General features: G+C 32.2%; 1 protein-coding gene across 1 annotated transcript; it reads right to left on the bottom strand.

The window, feature by feature from the left end:
• Positions 1 to 1,548: 1,548 nt before the first annotated feature.
• Positions 1,549 to 17,222, bottom strand: LOC119644975. Its single transcript, XM_038044717.1, is given in 4 exon segments — positions 1,549 to 1,613; positions 1,667 to 2,456; positions 2,527 to 2,649; positions 16,830 to 17,222. Coding segments are annotated over 4 exon segments (1,371 nt in total).
• Positions 17,223 to 19,792: the final 2,570 nt, after the last annotated feature.

The following is a 19,792-nucleotide window of genomic DNA, read 5'->3' on the forward strand; positions in this document are numbered from 1 at the left end:
AGCCTCCGAATTCTAAAAAGTAAGAAAATTTTATTCGATTGCGATCGAATTTTTTCGGCCCATCATAGTTGTTCTAAAAAAAAAAGGACTCAAAAATGTAAATGTTTATACTTTATAATGACGGATGGGCGTAGTAGGGCAGGTTTTCCGCATTTTCGTAGAATAAAACTAGGAATTTATAGCGTGCGTCTGAAGCAGATATTTCCATGAACACGTTCACCATAGTAATTAACAGGTAGATGGGCAGACGTACTGACATCTAGATTGATTCAGAGATGATACCAATCAACAATATGTACACTTTATATGGCTTCTGAAGATTCTTTCTTGATAAAAGAATTATATTTTGATATTCTACAATATTGAATAGGCGTGGCCGATTTTTTCCATTCCATCCACTATATATAAATACAAATTTGCGTCGTTGTATCTATTGCGGTTTATAATAAGTAACGAGCCAAAAGCCAAATTGTTTTTTAATTTCGAAAACAGACCTGGCCTTAGGTTACCTTGTACCGTTGACTTGTCATCTAACCGATTTGGGCTAATTTCAGTTTTATAACATACCTACAAGACCTTTTAATGTTTCTGCCAAATTTGAAGGCGAGTAGCTTCATTTTTGCGGCCAACACATTGTCTACAACAGACATTAAAAAGACAGACAGACGGACATGCATCGATTCAGTGCTTAATGCTGAGCAGAAACGTATATACGAGTGGGGTCACCGAAGCTTTAACTCTTTTTAGGTGTTGCAAATGCAACACACAGCCGGACAGGCAGACAGACAGAGGGATAAAAGAACATGACTAAGTTGATTTATTACTTGATGCTGATCAAGAAGAATATATATAAATACTTTCTGGCGTCTTTGAATTCTTTCTCGATGTTGCAAACGTTTTGACAAAATGAATATACCGCTCATTGCTTCGTTGATGGGTGTCCATAGAGGTCATGAAGTAATGCCGGCCTATAGTTTGCATTAATTATGACAGATTTTTATTGTTAATAACAAAAAAAAAAAAAAAAAAAAAAAAAAAACTAATTAAATCAAACGGAAACGTTACTATTTTAAAGACATTTGGGATGAAATTCATAAATTTTATAAAAATGTTAAATAAATTATTGTAAAATAATTCTGATGAAATTTAGGTACGAAATTTAGCAAAAAACTTACGTAACTTTCTTAAGTTTTATTGTTTCACTAAACGCCAAGATTTATGGAAATACCAATCACTAGCTTGGCGAATGGAGTCTATACACTATTCGCTTTAAAGCCGCGATATAGTTTTTAATGCGATTCATTATAAATATTAAAAATAACACAACAACAAGTTCACATACAATAATTATGCGAGATTATCTCAATAATGTTGCACATCATGTTATGTTTCTCTGAATTTTATTAAAAATTTATTTATTCAATGGCTTCAATTATTTCATATTCAGCATCGAGGGCATGGTCATAATCGATGTTATATTTATTTTTAATTTTACTTTTGTAATCCTTAAGTTCATCATTATCCAGATTATTAGCATTCGAGTGATTTCTACGATTGTTTTTTAATGCATGCATTTGTCTTAATTGCTTTTGTTGTCGTTGATGTTGTTGTTGCTGAAACTTACGCGATCTATTGTTATTATTATTATTATTATTATTATTATTACTGCTATTAATATTAATGTTAGTAGTGTGATGCGGTCGACGGTAAGATTCGGATTTATTGAAATTATTCGCATTTATTGAGCTATAGGGTGTACTATGTTGTTGTTGTTGTTGTTGTTGCTGTTGCTCTTGCTTTTGATAGCCTTTAAGTAATTGATTGCCGCCATTATTCTTAGATTTATTGTTACTATATTGTTGTTGTTGTTGGTGTTGTTGTTGTTGTTGTTGTTGTTGCTGCTGTTGCTGCTGCTGCTGCTGCTGCGGCTGCTGTTTGCTTTGGCTAAGAGCGTATTTAATATTGCCTCTAAAATTATTTTTGGTACTTAAACGAGTATTGGTTGCTGGTGCCAATGCCATGGCTGCTATTGCTATTTCGGTTGTTGTTCTTAATGTTTGATGCTGCTGCGGTAATTCTGGTGGTTGCAATTCTAATGATAAACGTTCTTGTTGCTGTCTTTGCCGTTGTTGTTCCTGCTGCTGCTGTTGGTGCTGATGTTGTTTTGATGGTCGAGTTAAGGTCAATGACATTTCCTGGTTATTTATTGCTATTGATTTTTGATATTTATTGTAATCATTCAATTGATTGCTATGTTGGACCTTATATCAAATATTACTTCCTGCATGCGGTTCTGTAGCTTGATAAAGTTCATCATTATTTTCATATAATTGTTCCGAGCCTGGACAATTTACATTGGACCACCAATCGCAAACACGTACTGCCTGATTGAATACGGTACCATTTGGACATAAAAACGAATATTGATGACCTGAGTGTAAACACCAATGCCAAACCTATCGCAATTAGAAATTTAAAAAACAAAAAGTGTACAAGTGTTTTAAAGATTTTTGCAAACTCTCTTACCTGACATCGAGTCTCAATGTCAGCATAATAGCCGGGTAAACGTCCCTGGCATTTAAATGATAGGCCTTTCGGTACCGCCTCATAAGCCGGATAATCTACACCAGCTATATATCCATCTATTTGCTAAAAACAGAAAATTAATAAAAAAAAAAAAAAAAAAAAAATATTAATGTTTATTAAATAAGTAAGAAGAAGAACAAAAGTCAATAGAAAAAGTGTTTGAAATATACGTGAAATTGGAATGAAAGGAGGAACATCCCAGGAGGACCCCAGTGGCAACAATTGGAATTAAACAAGGCATTTATTTATTTTTTTAATTATTGTTATTGTTGTCGTTTTGCTATTATTCAATTATGCAGTGAACATCGTCTACCAACAGGATAACATTATTTCAAACACGATACTAGCGTTATAGAAATTGTCATGCTATTGGGCGTGACAAGGACAATTTGTGACCTTAGGCAAACAGTCGAAGACTTAACATAAGAGATCATCTTTCCAGTCGAAAACATACAAACGACTGCACGTGTCCTTGCAACTTTTGCAAGTCTTGGCAAAGTGTGGTCTAATGAGGCAAAGCACGCAACAAACGGAACGTTATACTGATGTACAATGGAAAATGAATTGAAAGTCTTTCACTTGGTCACCTTTAGCTGATTTATATGTTAAAAGTGACTTGCACACACATTCAGGATACTTCTCGCTTTAGACGTTAAACGGATTCTAAATTCACAAATCATTTGGATGCTTGCTTAACTAAGAAAAGACTCTATATCCTTTTGCTGTCGTCGTAGGTGAGCTCAATTAAAACTATAAACGGCTCTACCGCGTAGCCTAAACACAAAATAAGAAACGCCAGACTAACAAGTCTGCATATCCGAATTCAATTCTTAGTAAAATAGATGATAATTGTGTTACGGTTGGTGTGTGATCATGGCTATAGGGCTTATTCGACTGCTAAAGCATAGCCTCAAGCTGTGGCCACTCCCTATCTCCCTCTTCCCACTTTTTTCTAACCATCACCGTGACTCATGTATAAGAAAATTTTCCTAAGCGATTGATCAATGATTTGCGATAAATGAATGAAGAAGATTCTACGATTTCCCAGGATGAAGGTAATTTTAAAAGACTGACGACAAGTCAATAATTTATGAATTCATATCTAAAAATAAAAATAAAGTGTATGCAGAAATCCCATAGATCAGTGATGCTGAAATGAATTGTTTAAGATCCGTAAGAAAGAAAACGAAAATTACATTTACGTAATAATATATATATAGGAAGTCATTCTAAGCGTGAGAAGAGCTAGTTGGAAAATGACTACGCAAGATATGTATAGAAAAAAAAAAAAAAAAATAAATAAATAAATAAAAATCATAATAAAATATTTAATGAAAAGTTTCGCTTGCTTAACTAATTGTGTTAGTCTGTCTAGTGTAAGTTAGCTATCTTGTATTGACCTTCACATGGTAAGTAAATTAAATAAAAAAATTAAAAAATAAAAAAAAAAACCACGTAGACATATAATTAAAAGCAAACATAAAATAAATTCTGCTTAAGCAGTTGACATCAAATTTAAATTTTTTATTTCATACATATAAAACAATACCAAAGAATTGTTCTCAAAGTCAAATAAAATACAATTAAAAATCACCAGAGATACTATCCAGCTTCATTCATTCATTCATTTATTCATTCTGTACACGTCTATGCCTGCGCATATATATACGCCGCACACCTTTTAACATGATCAGTAACGTACTACAATTGTTGCATAAAAAAAAAACTATTAAAAACCAAAAAAAACAAAAAAAATATATATCACAAAAAAGAAAAAAAAAAAAAAAAAAAGTTAATAATGAAAATGAAAAGCAGTAAAAATCATTAAAACTAATTTAAAATTCTAATATGTTGGCACAAATTAACAACAACAACAACAACAACAACAAAATAAGAAAATGTACAAAAATCTTTCGAGTAGAAAAAATTCCCCAAAATAGACAATGGATAAAAAAAAAAAAATTAAATAAAAAAAAAAAATAATAATAATAATAATAAAATGCAAAAATAAAACAACAACAAATTACAAACAATAGAGTTATGTTGTTCTTTTATTATTGTTGCTGTTGTTGTTATTAATATGTGTGTGATGTTGCACTTGCAACACTCATATATATATATATATATATATATATATATACGTACGTATATGCATAAAGTCATTGCAATGTTTTAGACTTTGATAGGCATACGTATACGTATACGTATACATATGTATATAAAAAAGATATATACACCTGCATACACCTTAATGGTCTGTTAACGTGTGTGACATACATGTAAACAGAATTCCTGTCAATCTAATGCGTATGAAACCGTGAATAAATATTAATTTTTTTTTTTGTTCATTTTTGTTTTTAAAAATTTTGATTTTTGCTTTTAATGAAACCTTTTCTTTATGTTAAATTTGTTGTTGTTGTTTTGCGACTTCCATAATTAAACAGTACAACAACAATAATTGAATTGGCCCGCGGTAAAGGTGTTGCTTGCGATTGCCATCGTCATTGTGTTATAGTCTGCGGTTTTGTATCATTAATCTGTGCGCCTGTGTTTGTGTGCATGTTTACGATTCTATTCGATTCGATTTGTATGCCAGCTACGATGTGTGGCCTAAAGTTAAAGTTAATACGCTTACCAGTCAGTGCATCTCATTTAATGTAAATGACATAATTTTTTTTATGCTCTTATTATATTTATCTATTGTGCATTATTTTGTTGTTGTTATTATTGTTGTTCTTGTTATTGTTTTTGCTGCTATTATTATTGTATTTAAGAATGCATTTGAATTTTTCATTAAATTTGATTTCTACTCAATGACTAACTGACTGGGTTGCCTGGCTGATTGGATGACTAGTTGGTTACCTATCTATCTATGCGTTCGTTTTATGCTTACAATTATTTTAAAAATATTTAACAGGGTTTCATTCGTTTCGTTCCGATTCGTTTCCATATCTTAGCTATTATACTAACACAATGACAAGGTGTCTTTTTGCCGGTCGTTATTTATACCTAATTACTTGGCTACTGAAGCATTATAAAGACTTGCGGGCCATAGTTAATATTTTCTTAGTCTTTTTCTCTCTCTCTCTCTCTCTATCTATCTATCTATCTATCTCGTTCTTTGTTTCTCTCTTCCTTTCTCGCCAACCATCGTTACTAATTAACATTCGACTTTATTCGCTTATATGAATGTAAAAAGCTTCTCATTTCCCAGTAAATATTTTGTAATTGGCATAAGTCGTTTAAATCTATGTATTTTTAAATATCTTGCGCTGAATTCATTTCAATCTGCTTTAAAGAAATATTAAGCAACAGGCTTAACTCAATCTCTACAATATTTATACGATAATATTTTAATTTTTCTCTAAAAAACGTATAGACAGAGTTTGCCGTTTTACTTGAATCGCCTCACTTTTCCATACATATATACATACAATTAATTTTGGCAATTATTTTACTCATCACCGGGAAATGAATTAAATTTTCCTCTTTTCTATGCAATAAAATTTTTTCTTTTTGTAGTATTTTTTCAAGTTTTTATGTGCGTCGAAAATATTTATCAATTTTCAGTTGAACGGTCACTTGGTTATGACTGAAAATTTGAATCATTTCCCATGCCGAGCAAGTGCTGCATGCTTTTAGTAGGATTTGCCGTTAGGTCGAAACTTTTCGCCGCTTCTTGTTTTTTCAATAAATCGATCCGATAGACATTTGTGTGGCATTATGGTCGATCCTGTTATTGCGAACTGTGGTGTTGCCTTTGGACGTGCTCTCCACGCCCTTAATAATAGTATGTCCAAAGCGGAATATATTTGGATCTACCTAACAATAGGTAAGCAGTTAAGAGCTTCTACACGAAAAGAGAGAGATTTTTTTAAAAGATATCTCTCTCTCTCTCTCACACACACTGCATAAAGGTGAAGAGTCTTGTAAGGCTGCGCTCGGTTAGATGAAGTAAGAGTATTTTTGGCGAATACCCAGTTGCATATTGTTCCTACGGTATTCCCTACAGTGTATCATTAGGTGTTTGCAAAAATTTTTATTAGCGATTTACCCGTAAAAATGATTAAAAAAAATGGGGAACACCAGTGTACATAACGGTGGAATTCGATGGTTTTGACTTTCACAAAATAAGAGTTCTTCCATTTATTTGATGAAAGAGAAGGGGTAGAAGTCTCATTGAACAGACTCCAAGAGATCAATATGGCATCTATATTTAGGAAGCCAAACTACCGACGAGTATTCAAGAGTTGGCCTAATTAATGAAATATACAAGCGCTTCGTAACCCGTACAGGGTCGTTAAATTCTTTAGACTTCTAACTTTATTAATTGAGACTTCAATATCACTACCAAACTTGAGCTTTGAACCAAGCACAACTCCCTAAGCCTTTGTAATTTTGCAAACACTTTCCAGAATGTGATTATCAATACGATAATAAGAAGGTGTCGTGTTAGACCATGTAAAAGACATTTCCTTGCATTTGTTCGTATTTAACACGATACCACCACCATGGTGGTTGCGCACCATGAGCATAGGTTCTCAAGATAAGACTGAACAAGTTTAGTACTATATTTTGAGTTAGAGGAGGGGCAGAGTTTAACATCGTCTGCAAACATTAAAGCACGGGAGGTAATATGATTGACTTATTCGTCGTACGCCGACGCTAATCATGGACCGCTCAAAATTCTTCTTCTTTCAAATTCATTACGTTTGCTGTTTATTGGAAGAAATCTGCTGGCGAAGCCCACTACTGGAGGCGCGACGTTGCTCCATAACATCCCAATTGCTCTTGGTTCTGTTTTCAGCGGGTCAAAAGTGGGGGCACGGGTAGTATGTCTTCGTTGGCACGCGGATCCGCCAAGTTGAAGAATTGGGGAAATGAGTCGATGGCTGGATCGCTTTCAACCCAATATAAATTCTTTCGACATAATTGGTTTTGAACAAGTGATCAACATTTTGGCAAACATCTAATGCGATTGACTGCAAAACGAGGTAAATGAGTTTGAATGAAAGCCATATCAACTGACTTTGAATTAGATCACGAAAACCTTTCGTATAGACGTGCGATCGGTCGATTTTCACGACCTCAAACCAGAAACGAAAGTAAGTAAACGCCTATATTAAATCGTTGCTCTAAGAAATACATATCAGTAAATGGTACAAGTCTGTATTGAGTTGGAAAATTTAAATTTCAACTTCTAGTAATGTATGCCCGGAATATCACCTGTAATGGGAATTTCTATATATATGTGTCCTATATTTACTTGCAAATAATGGATTGACAAATAAAACAAAACTAAACGAGCTGGGACGAGGTGGGACTTATAATGTTTTGGGCAACTGCCTGCCGCGGGTAAAAACACAATTTGAGATCCGTAAAAGATATTGGACTAAAGGCGTTTTATACTTAAAAAAAGTTTCCCGTAATCTCGCCGCGACATTGAATAGCTATCCTTTACATTTTTATGATCTATGTTGGCAACGTCTCAAATATCGGTCTTACAAGTATCATCAAATCGATGCTTAAGTCGATTTAGATCAACACACTTTACGGGGTCTCTGAGGCTTCGTTCTGGTCCTTGTAAACGTTTTGACAAAATTATGGTGAAAGTGTATATATCCTTCAGTGGGAAGTGTAAGAAGTTTTTTTTGTAATCATCTCTAATCATGTGCGATTATCTTCATATGCTTATAAATAGCATGCAATTTCAAAAAGAACAAGAAAAAAGTAAGGGCGATTGGCACAGATTGGATTGGATTGCGACATCACAATATTTATCACTAAAAATGGTCTAATAAATAAATTGGTTTAATAGGGTTCATCTAGAACATGCGAAAGATATATATAAAGTTCGATGAAACAATGCCTCGAACTTTTTTCTTGATTTATAAATGCAAAAAAAAAAAAAAGAGAAAAATCGCGTTAAAGCGTTTTTTCTTTTCGCTGTGTGATATGTCACATAAAACATCATAAATGAGACGTGATACAAACATATCCAAATAATCGCAGATCAAGTCTGTGTTTATAGAAGTTATGATCTCTGATAGATTTTAATTGCACTATGGCTACGGAAAGTTGGAATTTTATCATAAATACGGCCAAAGGAAAAATCTATAAGGTGTAGAAGGTCATCTATACCTTTTGGATTTGGGTGATTGTAGAAGCATTTTCCTTCTGCAGTTCTCTTAATAGTACGATTAATTAGTTTAACACGATTTCCTAGATATTTTCAATTGATAATCGAAAGATATACTCTACCATATCTTATTAAACCATGGAAAAGTTTATTTTGAGCTCATTTGTCATTGTATTGCTAAGAAATGTAGTGCTTAACGTTAACTTTGAATTTATAATTTTGATGAAAAACTCTTTGATGTATGTACTGACCTAAAGACTGATAAATAAATACAATTTAATAATTACAAATTTACATTTAAACAATTTTATATATATATATATATATAGGTAGATAGGTAGATATATATATATATAGGTAGAGATGAACTGATTAACGTGTACTTTCATTGATGTAACTGTTTACAAATAAACACACACACATATATATATATATATATATATATATATATACATACACACACACACACACACAAATTACTTTTGAGAAATAAATAATTGCAGTTAAACTGATAAATAGCAAACTAATGCAAGAGAGCGACCGACCTTAATAGAGTTTACATCGAATTCTTTTTACCCATCATAATATTTACATTTAATAGAAATTGCCAGAAAATATTTTGAATAAAGTGAATGAATATATTTAATATGATTATAAAAATATTTCTTACGAAAAGAAATCAAAATTTCGATCAGTTAAGCGCAAACGTCATTACAAGCTTCAATTAAAGACGCGAACGTTGTGATTTGCGTTATGATTAATTGGACGGATGGACTGACTACTATTAATGTGATTTCAAATATTCATTTCTTTCAACATTTACTCTAAAAGAATTTAGTGAGAAAGCAGGCATTAGATGAACAATGCTATTACTATAGCGGACGAAAGTTATTAAGCGTACAATGGACGAGTGGTGCGACGGAATGACTTGAAACAGTGTGAAGAAATTTTATTTGTATTATCCTTAAGGTGATAGACGCACGCACAATATTGCCATCTTGTCGCCTGATTTAACTGCGACACTGCGGAACAACACAAACTCGTTACATAATAAGTGAGCAGAGGACCAGATTTTGTTTAAATTGTGTAGTAAAGTTTTACGCTAATCATTAAAGCGCGTCTGTACATGATCCAGTCCCAATCTCTGTCTGTTTCAACGTGAACAGGATGCTTGCAACGAACGGAATTAAGATGACAGTAACTCCCGTCTGCGCTCATTACTAAAACTTAAGCTTATACGATGTAGAGATGAGGGCTGTGAAAAGGGATGAATCAAACAAACAAACAAACAAAACTTATAGGTGTAATGTGAAAGGATAATGACGTCGTCTCAAGCAATACGCAAAGAGAGTAATAAGATTTTAATTCTGTCTCTGGTCTTAAACCAATCACTTCCCATATTTGTTATTAACAACTGAGAGACGAATCAACGTAATTCGTGCAATTACGAACTTTATTATCATTACTGAGATATGGCCTCGAATTTTTTTTTTTTTTTTTTTTGGTGGACGCATTGGAAGTTTAAGTAACGATGCATGGATGCGGTGTATAAGAAATTCGCTTAAGTAAAATAATGAAAAAATTTCGTAGATAAAATATCGGCAAAAGTTCGATTAAACAAAAGGTAAATTAATAACAATCAGGATTCGCTCCTTTGATTAAATTATTATTGCTATCAATGAAAGGACAGATAGACGGCCAGAGTCGGACTCTTAATGAACTTGTTTAGGAGATCTGGTAGCAATGTACTTATATTACATATTAGAGAGACGCAATGAGGGCATAGAACATGTGATAGTTGGAGATGTTGGTGGTTGTTGGTGTTTGCCGAACCTTTACTTGAATTAAACATATTTTCGTTTTAAACACAATCGAGAGTTGGTTAACATTTTCACTTTGTTGTTTAAGGGAAATGATTTTTTTTTATTTTTTTTTTTTTTTTATACTCCATGCTACTTACACTGCCAGGTATATTACGCTTGTGTGTACGTATGTAATAGGCCGAAGAATTTATGATAAATCCGTTTTTTTGTTATAACCATCGATTACGAAACATTTTTTGGAACGATTTAAACTTGGTTGTCCCTCTGTCCATCTACTTATATTTGAATTAAATTTGCTAAACTGACATCTATCCCTATCTGTCCCTAAGGGCATAAGCAATGAAATGTGATACGGGTCAGGCCAAATTTTTCCCTCTCACTCGTCATATAATGTTTGATTCGGAAAAAGCTATTTTGCGAAAAACTTTGCATTTTTCAAAACTTCACGGCAAAGATTACAGTTTAATGGTATGTCGTCATAGTAAGCAAATTGATGCGAAAATTGTCGACAGTATGGAGAGTAGATTTTCGAATACACGCTCATCTAGCTATTCGTATAAAAAGTGAACATTTGTACGGCAGAACAGGTTTAATTTTTAATATTTCATTGAAAAAATTGTTCTACAATAGTGGTTTGATATAAAAATTCATTGCATTAAGTTTGGCTCAGGTAGGACGATTAGTTGGATCTTTGCTTTGCTTATGCCCATGCTTCCATGGAAGGTATGCGTTGACTTGATATACAAAAAGTGTAACAGGTGTACATTTTCTTATTTACTAACGTAAATAAATGAAGCTATAGGATATTTAATGGTCGGCCTCGTCTGACTACAATTTTTTCTACTTACTTTATAGTTTGTTTTTTTTTTTTTTTTGTTTATTTGGTAGTGATGTGCGATGGTGGCACAATCTTTCGGTTTAAAATTAAGAAACGACCTGTAACCCAATGAAAAGGTGCAAGTAGATATTTGATGATTATTTTCTTTTCATTTTGCTTCTTCTTATTCAGCCTTTTCTTCGCGGTTTTTTTGCTTTTATTTATTTTTATTTATTTTTTTTTCAAAACATACCTAACGCTAAAAGGGCTTTTTTGCCCAACATCACAGCTTTACCTGGCATTTCCAAATTGCATGTAACTCTCCTACTCCGCTGTTACTATATGTATATACATACATCTATGTATGCATATTTTATGTGGGTAATTGTTACAGTTTTTGGTTTTGTTTTTATTTATTTTTTTTGTTTCTATATATATCTGTATATATATATAAATATATATATATGTATGTATATATATATATATATATATATATATATTATATTTCGTTCATCTTCATTTTTATTTATTTTGTGCATCTTTAAGTGGTTTCAGCAGCAGCAAGCAATGTTTGGCGTGGGAGCCTTTTGTTTCATTGTATTAGTGTTTGTCTGATGTGTGCGATGAGTATCATTTCACATGTTACTGTTGTTTGTTATTGTTGTTTTTTGTTATCTTCAAACTTTGTTGCATTTAAACTTATTTATATATTTATATATATGTTCCTATGTGTATATAAGTATGTATGTTGTATGTATAGATCACTATCGAAGACAAACAAGAGACAAATGTGTGCAATCACTTGCATTTTTTATTGAATTATCACTCATTTCTGTTGACAGTTTCTGTATTGTCTCTATCTCTGTTGTATATATATACATATAAGTATGTTTGTGTTAATGCGAGTTTTGCGTTGCCAAAATTCCCACAAATGAAAACTTTGCAATTTCTGTGGTTGATATGCGCAATCAGTTTTATTATTATTATTATTGTTGTTGTTGTTGTTGTTGTTGTTGCTACTATTGTATTTGTGGTTGTTTTGCTTAATTATTGGGAGCACATTTCGTAAAGTGTAAATTTAGAAAGAAATTTTTTTGTGATAGCAAAGAGAGAACATCATTTTTTTTTTTTTAAAGCATTACAGTTACATACAATGTTAGTTATACAGAAATTGATGACTAAGCAAACCAGGTTCAGGCATAAAAAAAAAAAATGAAAACACACTTTTATTTAATTTGGGGAGTGAATGTTTTTATTATATAAGAGGACTGACTTCTTTTCTTTTCTGCTTAAAAAAATGTATTATGTCTTTGCTTGATTTTCTCTTTCTTTGACTTCCTCGACTGCCTCGAAGGTTGACATTATTGTTTTTTATTTATTTTTTCTTGTTTCAATTTATTGCAGTATTGAGGAGGAATCGATTGACTTTGCTTTGAAGTACGTTTATTGCCATACGGCCGGCCGGCCGGTTTAGTTGGCTAATTCGTTGAACTATCTTGTCGATTGGTATTAGCTGAATGCTCATTACAGATAACCTAAATGGGATGTTTTGACCGCCATACCTTTGACGATGCTATTAACAACATTATTGACGATATTCATATCGTTCCCTGATAGATATGTACGAGTACATGCTCTTAATACCATGTTAATGGGGATATGGGTAGATTTATACTGGCTTATACGTTCCTTTGCGTTCTTCATTTACAGCTATGTCACCTTAGTCCGCATAGTGAAATTTGCAATGTCATTTTTTGATTCCACTCCCCTTTTGGCTATAGGGTATATTAAAATTGTATGGACTCGTATTACAACGCTTAATTTACGGACTTTTTTTTTTTTTAATACATTTAACCTTATCTGTCCCTATGTCCGTCTGTTGTGTGACCATGCATTTCTATGTTTACACTATAGGTCGCAATATTTAAGATAGTTTGATCAAATTCGGTACTCCGAAGTGTTTTGGGCAAAGAAATTATCCTATTTGGGGGATCACTATCCGTATAAGACCTTGCTTTAAGAAAGCCTTGATAGGAACAATTTCTGAATTTTAAAAATTTCTCACCAAATCACGTTATTTCTATTTACTTTAATTTGATTGGCGAAAATATGGATTGGATGACCGAAACTTTTGACCTTTTTGTCATATGCTTGTTCCTAGGGAAAGTAAGCCTTTGTATGGCAAAAAGGTAAGTAATTTTTTATACAATTACCGGTGAATATTCTTCGATGATATTAATTTAACATAAAAATGAACTATATCAACTTTGGAGCTCATAGGGACATTCCCAGTTAAATCCCAGTCCATATAAGAATAGTTAAGAAAGGCCGTCATTTGCAAGGTAATAAAAAAATTGAAAGTTTTAGTATTTTATAAAAAAAAAATAAATGAAAAACAAGTATGAAAATTATGCGACCAAATCACGCTACACCGTATAATATTGCGGGGGCGTGGCTGATTTTCTCTATTTTTATAGAATAAAAGAGAAAATTTATTTTCTGTGTTCTTTGTGGGCTAACGGCAAAGAAAATCTGGAAAACCAGAATCGGTACAAGTACTCGCCGTTATATTGATCCATTTTCAATAACAATCAGAGTTCAAGAAGTTCCAAGGTTTTTGCCAAATCTGAAAACGATGGCTTCATTTTGGCTGCAATCAGCAGAACTTTTACAACATACAATACGTAGGCGAACAGACGGACATGCTTACATCAATTCCGAATATGATCCCCCCCACATCTATCGGTGATGGGTAAAAAAAAGGACATAAAATTAAGATTTCGTTAAATTAAACGATGTATTATTATTACATAATTATAGTACACTAGCTGAAGGTGAAGAATGCCGCGACCCCTTCTCAAGACACTTTATCGTGAGAGAGATGCGTTTATCGATAAAGTAAGCCATGCCAAATGGGGAACCGATCGGTTCTAATACGTACGCTTACTATAATAATAAATTATTTTCAAATTTTTTTTTGCCTTAAATACGAATATGTTCGTCAACCTTTTTTCTTTTGTTCTTTGAAAGACCCTCTAAATAAAAAATTAGTTTAAAATGCTCGCTGAGTATTTGCTTAAGCTTGTAAAGATTTCTAAGCAAACGCTAAGACTTTTACGTTTTGTCGAACCTTGGATATCATTAATTTTACTTTCTGTTAGGACATCCGCCTTGTTTTGGGCCCGAAGATCATTATGTATACATATATATATATATATATATATATATATATATATATATATATATAACAAAATATAAGGCTACATAATATATGAATAATATAAGACTATGGTATCTTAATAAAATTCTGTTGAAAAAATTTACCTTCACAATCAATTAATAGCAAATATGTTTTAATATCAATATGGGTTTGTTAATAAATTGAGATCAAATTCATCTTATGTTTTATGACTATTGGCCGCACACAGCGAATTGTAAGAATTGAGTTATGCAACAACTCGAAAGACTCAGAATTTTGTATATATCGCCAAATGATTGCCTAAGCTTTCGACTATTCATCGATCCCGTCGGGACTCCAGTCTTCTTGCCTGTCTTCAATTACCTATTCGTGCGTCCCTTTGCCTGGGTTTACTATTCGTCAAAGTGCTTGTTCCCAAGCGGAATAGTGAGCGAATGTTTACTCTCTTTCCCATCCTAAGTATTCTTATGAAGAGTCAATTTGCTAAGTGGACTTGGTAGTTTGTTCTATTACCCAATCGGAATACTGTCTGTCTTGCTCTCTCTGTTTTTTCGATCGAATCACTATACTTTTGTGCAATTATCCGTCCTTTCCGTCCGTATGTTCAGGCAACTGCCGTTTGAATCCGACTCTCTCTCCCCGACTATCCATCCATCCATCCATCTATTGAACTTTAGATCTATTCGACAATCTATTGGTTTAATTGTTATTTAGTTTTTTAATTTTTTTTTTTTTTTTTTTTTTTTTTTAACTGTTACAGTTTGTATGAAAATGTGAAAGACAAAGCGTAAAGGATCAAACTACATTACTTTAAAGCATGTCATTGATCTTTATTGTATCGATCTGCTCTTGCACGCTCCTGGTTGCAAAAATTATGATAGGTAGGGGAAAATTTGTTTATAAATTTTTATTCATTACCTACCGATATTTATATAATACTATATATCAAGTTCAAGTGCAGAGTGTGATTCGCTTCAATTTTAGCAAAGCCCAGAATGGGCGAAAAACATGAAACTGCTATATACCCTATAAGAGATATTAATCGGAAATCGGAAAAGGCACAAAATTGCCATCTAAAAGGTCAATTAAGAAATCGCAATCGGGTGTATAGCAAACACATAACACAATTCTAATAAATTCGCTTGAGATGATGTAACATTCGTGCGTAAAAATTCCCCAAGGAAAATAATTTCTATTTATATAGTTTTGAGCTTCCAGTTGCTGTTCGTGTAAAGCGTTGAGACGTATAGGTCAACTTTTTCATATATTAATTTTTCAATATTACAAAATCTCATATATTCTTATTAATTATCTTTTTCTCGAAGACTTGTACTATTTTTACTCTTTTACATACATGTTGTCATACTCTCAGAGCCCTTCACTTCGTTAATGTTATCAAAAAACAAAAACTAAAAACAAATTATTCATATATATATATATATATATATATATATATATATATATATATTAAATATACAGTAAGCACTTTAAAATTCTCTGTGTGTATTTCAAAAAAAAAAAAGAAAAGAAAAAAAAACCATTTATCATATGTTGCTATTATGTATATCCTGAAAATCACATCGCAGCTTAGTCGTCGCGTACATTATCGAATTTTATCTTGAGATTTGCAATAATAATAATATGTGTCTTTTGTTTGGTTAAAGACCAATCAAGAGTCTATTTGCTGATGCCTTCACTTTTATTTCAACGATTACATGTGTGTACAATAATAAAAACAACGACGACGATGACGACGATAATGACAACAACAACAACAGCATCAGCAGTAGTAGCAGCAGCAGCAGCAGCAGCAGCAGTAAAAAAAAAAAAAAAATAACGATACAAAAATAACAAAAGATGAATTAAATTTAATGGTTGTATACAATAACAACTACTATCACATGAAAACAACAACAATAATGATAAAAATAATAATAATAACAAAAGCAGAAACAACAAGAATTAATACAAATATCGAACAATTTTAAGTAATTTCTGAAATTCACTCTACACTAATATTATATTAATAAATGGTCGTTGAACTGAATGCTGATGACAAAAAGTAACGGACAGACAGACAGACAGACAGACAGACAGACAGAGTATATGGTAGATTAATAGTAAATCGCCGACGTGTTGTTGTCGTCCTCATCTTCATCTTCATCTTCATCTCCATCGTCATCGTCATCGTTATAGTCATCGTCATCGTGCGACAATGATGATTTTAAGAATATATAGCATTTTAAGAGGATGAAACACACTCACCCCGCTTACACAAATGCACAGACACAGTAATCCAAAAATGACACAGCACAGCATCATATATTGTTGCAGCTGCATTAAATGAAGATGCTTAAGCTTCATTGATCTACCAATGCCGATGCCGATGCCGATACCAATGCCGTTACTCATGTTAATGCTGATGCGTTGGCCGCTGCAATCCAATGATATGAATTCTGTTGTTGATGCTGATAATATATTTGTTGTTGTTACTGTTGCCGGTGACGTTGCCGATGGTACTGATGATGGCGATGGTGAAGTTGATGGTGATGGTGACGGTGTTGGCGACAGTGATGGTGATGGTGATGGTGATGGTGACGGTGACGGTGATGTTTCTAAAGTTGTTTGGTTTTTGTTGTTCATTCGTAAAGCGGTCATTATTTATATCTACTTTTTGAATTATTTTATGGTTGCAGGCAGAGTTTTATCAAATAAACTTTAATCCTTTTTGCTCTATTTTGTTTATTTTTCCTTGTTTTTTTTTTATTTATTTATTTTTTTTTTTTCAGTTATTATTATTATTATTACTCTGGTCACAATCGCGTTTAATCCCGTTCTAATGTAAAGTAAATGATTGTGATTGTCTCTTCTTCTTTTCAATTTAGTTCATATGTTTATATCCTAGAATATCGGATTTTGTTTTTTTGCTTTGTTTTTGCTATTCATATATATACATATATATATATATATATATATATACATTTATTTACATATATATATATACATATATATATATATATATAGTTACTTACAGTTTGTCTTAATTTCTATTTGATCAGCGAAAATAAAGTTTATATGATTTGTGAGTTTTTTTCTTTTATTGAAAAAAAAAAAAATAAAAATAAAAATAAAAATTAAAAAAAAATAAAAAAAAGAAGCAAACAAACAGAAAAGTTCTTGTCCGATTATATTATAGATTAAATGTGTCTGCACTCTTAGGTTAGGACGCGTGTTACTTGGCGTATGGTTGTTAGGCAAAAGCTGAAAAAATCGATACAAATTTTTGTTTTATACCAAAACAACTCAAGCAGCAACGCAAAATAATACACATATGCATAGCAAAACACAAAACTCTAGCATCATCATTATCATCATCGTCACAGTCATCGTGATCATCTGCAATGCAATCAACAACAACAACAACAACAACAACCTAATCGTCATTATCGTCATCATTTTCGACAAACCGCAAAAATATTTATAGCGTAATATAAAAAAAAAAAAAAAAAAAAAAAAAAATAAAGAAAAGCAAAAAAACACAACAACACCATCATCATCATCATCATCATCATCATTATGATCTTTATGTGTATTTGTTCATTATTTTTATGTGTGTATTTGCCTGTGTGTGTGTGCGTGTGTTTGTGAATTATGCACAGTAGCATAGTGCTGAGTATTCATTTAAATTGTTTGCTTAGAGAACATTTTTACAAACATTTACCATCATCATCATCGCACCACACATCACACGAAAACAAACAATTCAACTCATCATCATTACGATGATTGTTTCTATGCAATGAAGTTAAATGTTTTAAACTCTTATGTCTATATGCATTTAATGTTTTGCTCTTTTTCTCTTCACTTTACTTGGTGAAGGTTATTTTGTATGTTTGTGGGCCTTCGTTTAATTTTTTTTTTTTTTTTTTGTTATATTGCGGTCAGAGTTTTTGAAGAGGATTGAAAATAATAAAAAAAAAATCCATTTATTACACTTTGAAATTAGTGTAAACTGAAATATTAAATAAAGCGAATGTTAAATTGTATTTGTGTGTGCGTGGAATCATGCGTATATATAGACATAATATATATATATATATATATATATATATGTGTGTGTGTGTGTGTGTGAATATATAGATGGATGAATGGATGGGTGGATGTTTGCATATATGTTATGGAGAAAGTGTGCATGTGTGTGTGTTTAATTGAAATTACATTAGCGACAGTGAAGAAAACTGATTAAAATATTATGAGAAACTTTGCAGTACAATGGATCCTCTACATAACACTGTAGATTTATTCCGTGTTATATAAAGGCCTGTTATACGACTCGTTTAGATTACAACAAAATATACCTGAGTCGTTCATAGCCCAAATCGATAAATTTTCCTCTTATTTCTAAAATAATCTTCTTTAATCATCAGACTTAAGGTATTAGATGATAATATTTTTTTTTTTTTTTATGAAGAAAGGAACAGCCCGAGAGAGAGAGAGAGAGACAGAGAGAAAGGAATGTATAAACATTGTTCGATATATATATTTTTCCGTTCCGTTTTTATACCATATAATTCGAGCCTAGTTTTAACGTGTTATAGGAATTCGTTTTATATGAACGCATGTTATAGGGCGATCTGTCGTTTACGTTGAAGCCAAAGACTTAAGACAGAAACTTGAGCAGTAAAGCTGGATGTTCTCTGCATATTTTAGTTTTTCAACAAGTCAAGCCATTATAATATATAATAAGTGGGCCAAAATACACCATTGAACAGCGTATACCATTTTGCTTAATACATGTATTCATATAGCAACTTTTCGATATAATATATTATATGGGAATTGATTGAAAAAATGATCTGATATGAATGATTTTGGATAGCACTCATCCATGAGCCAAAATACATCGTTGTACTAAATTTCATGAAAATTTTAAAAGAAAAGAAAGAAAGATAGATGGACAGACAAGCCTAAATCGATTCAATAAGTTATTCTGAATCGATCGATTTAATAATAAGGTGCGTCTTTCTCAACTCTCTCTGATTGTTGCATACAGACGCAGAAACTTAATGTACTTAATGTAATAATGCAAGTCGTGACCGAGTCTTTTGTACCCATCATCGTTATATTAAAAGCGGCAAAGAAAAAGGAAACGAACTACATTTTCATAATCTATCATATTGGATCGACGGGGCTGATATTTTCTATTTTCTATGTGTTGGTCGTGTAGG

The sequence above is a fragment of the Glossina fuscipes genome, unplaced genomic scaffold (assembly GCF_014805625.2).
Source record: "Glossina fuscipes isolate IAEA_lab_2018 unplaced genomic scaffold, Yale_Gfus_2 1, whole genome shotgun sequence".
Taxonomy (NCBI): Eukaryota; Metazoa; Arthropoda; class Insecta; order Diptera; family Glossinidae; genus Glossina; species Glossina fuscipes.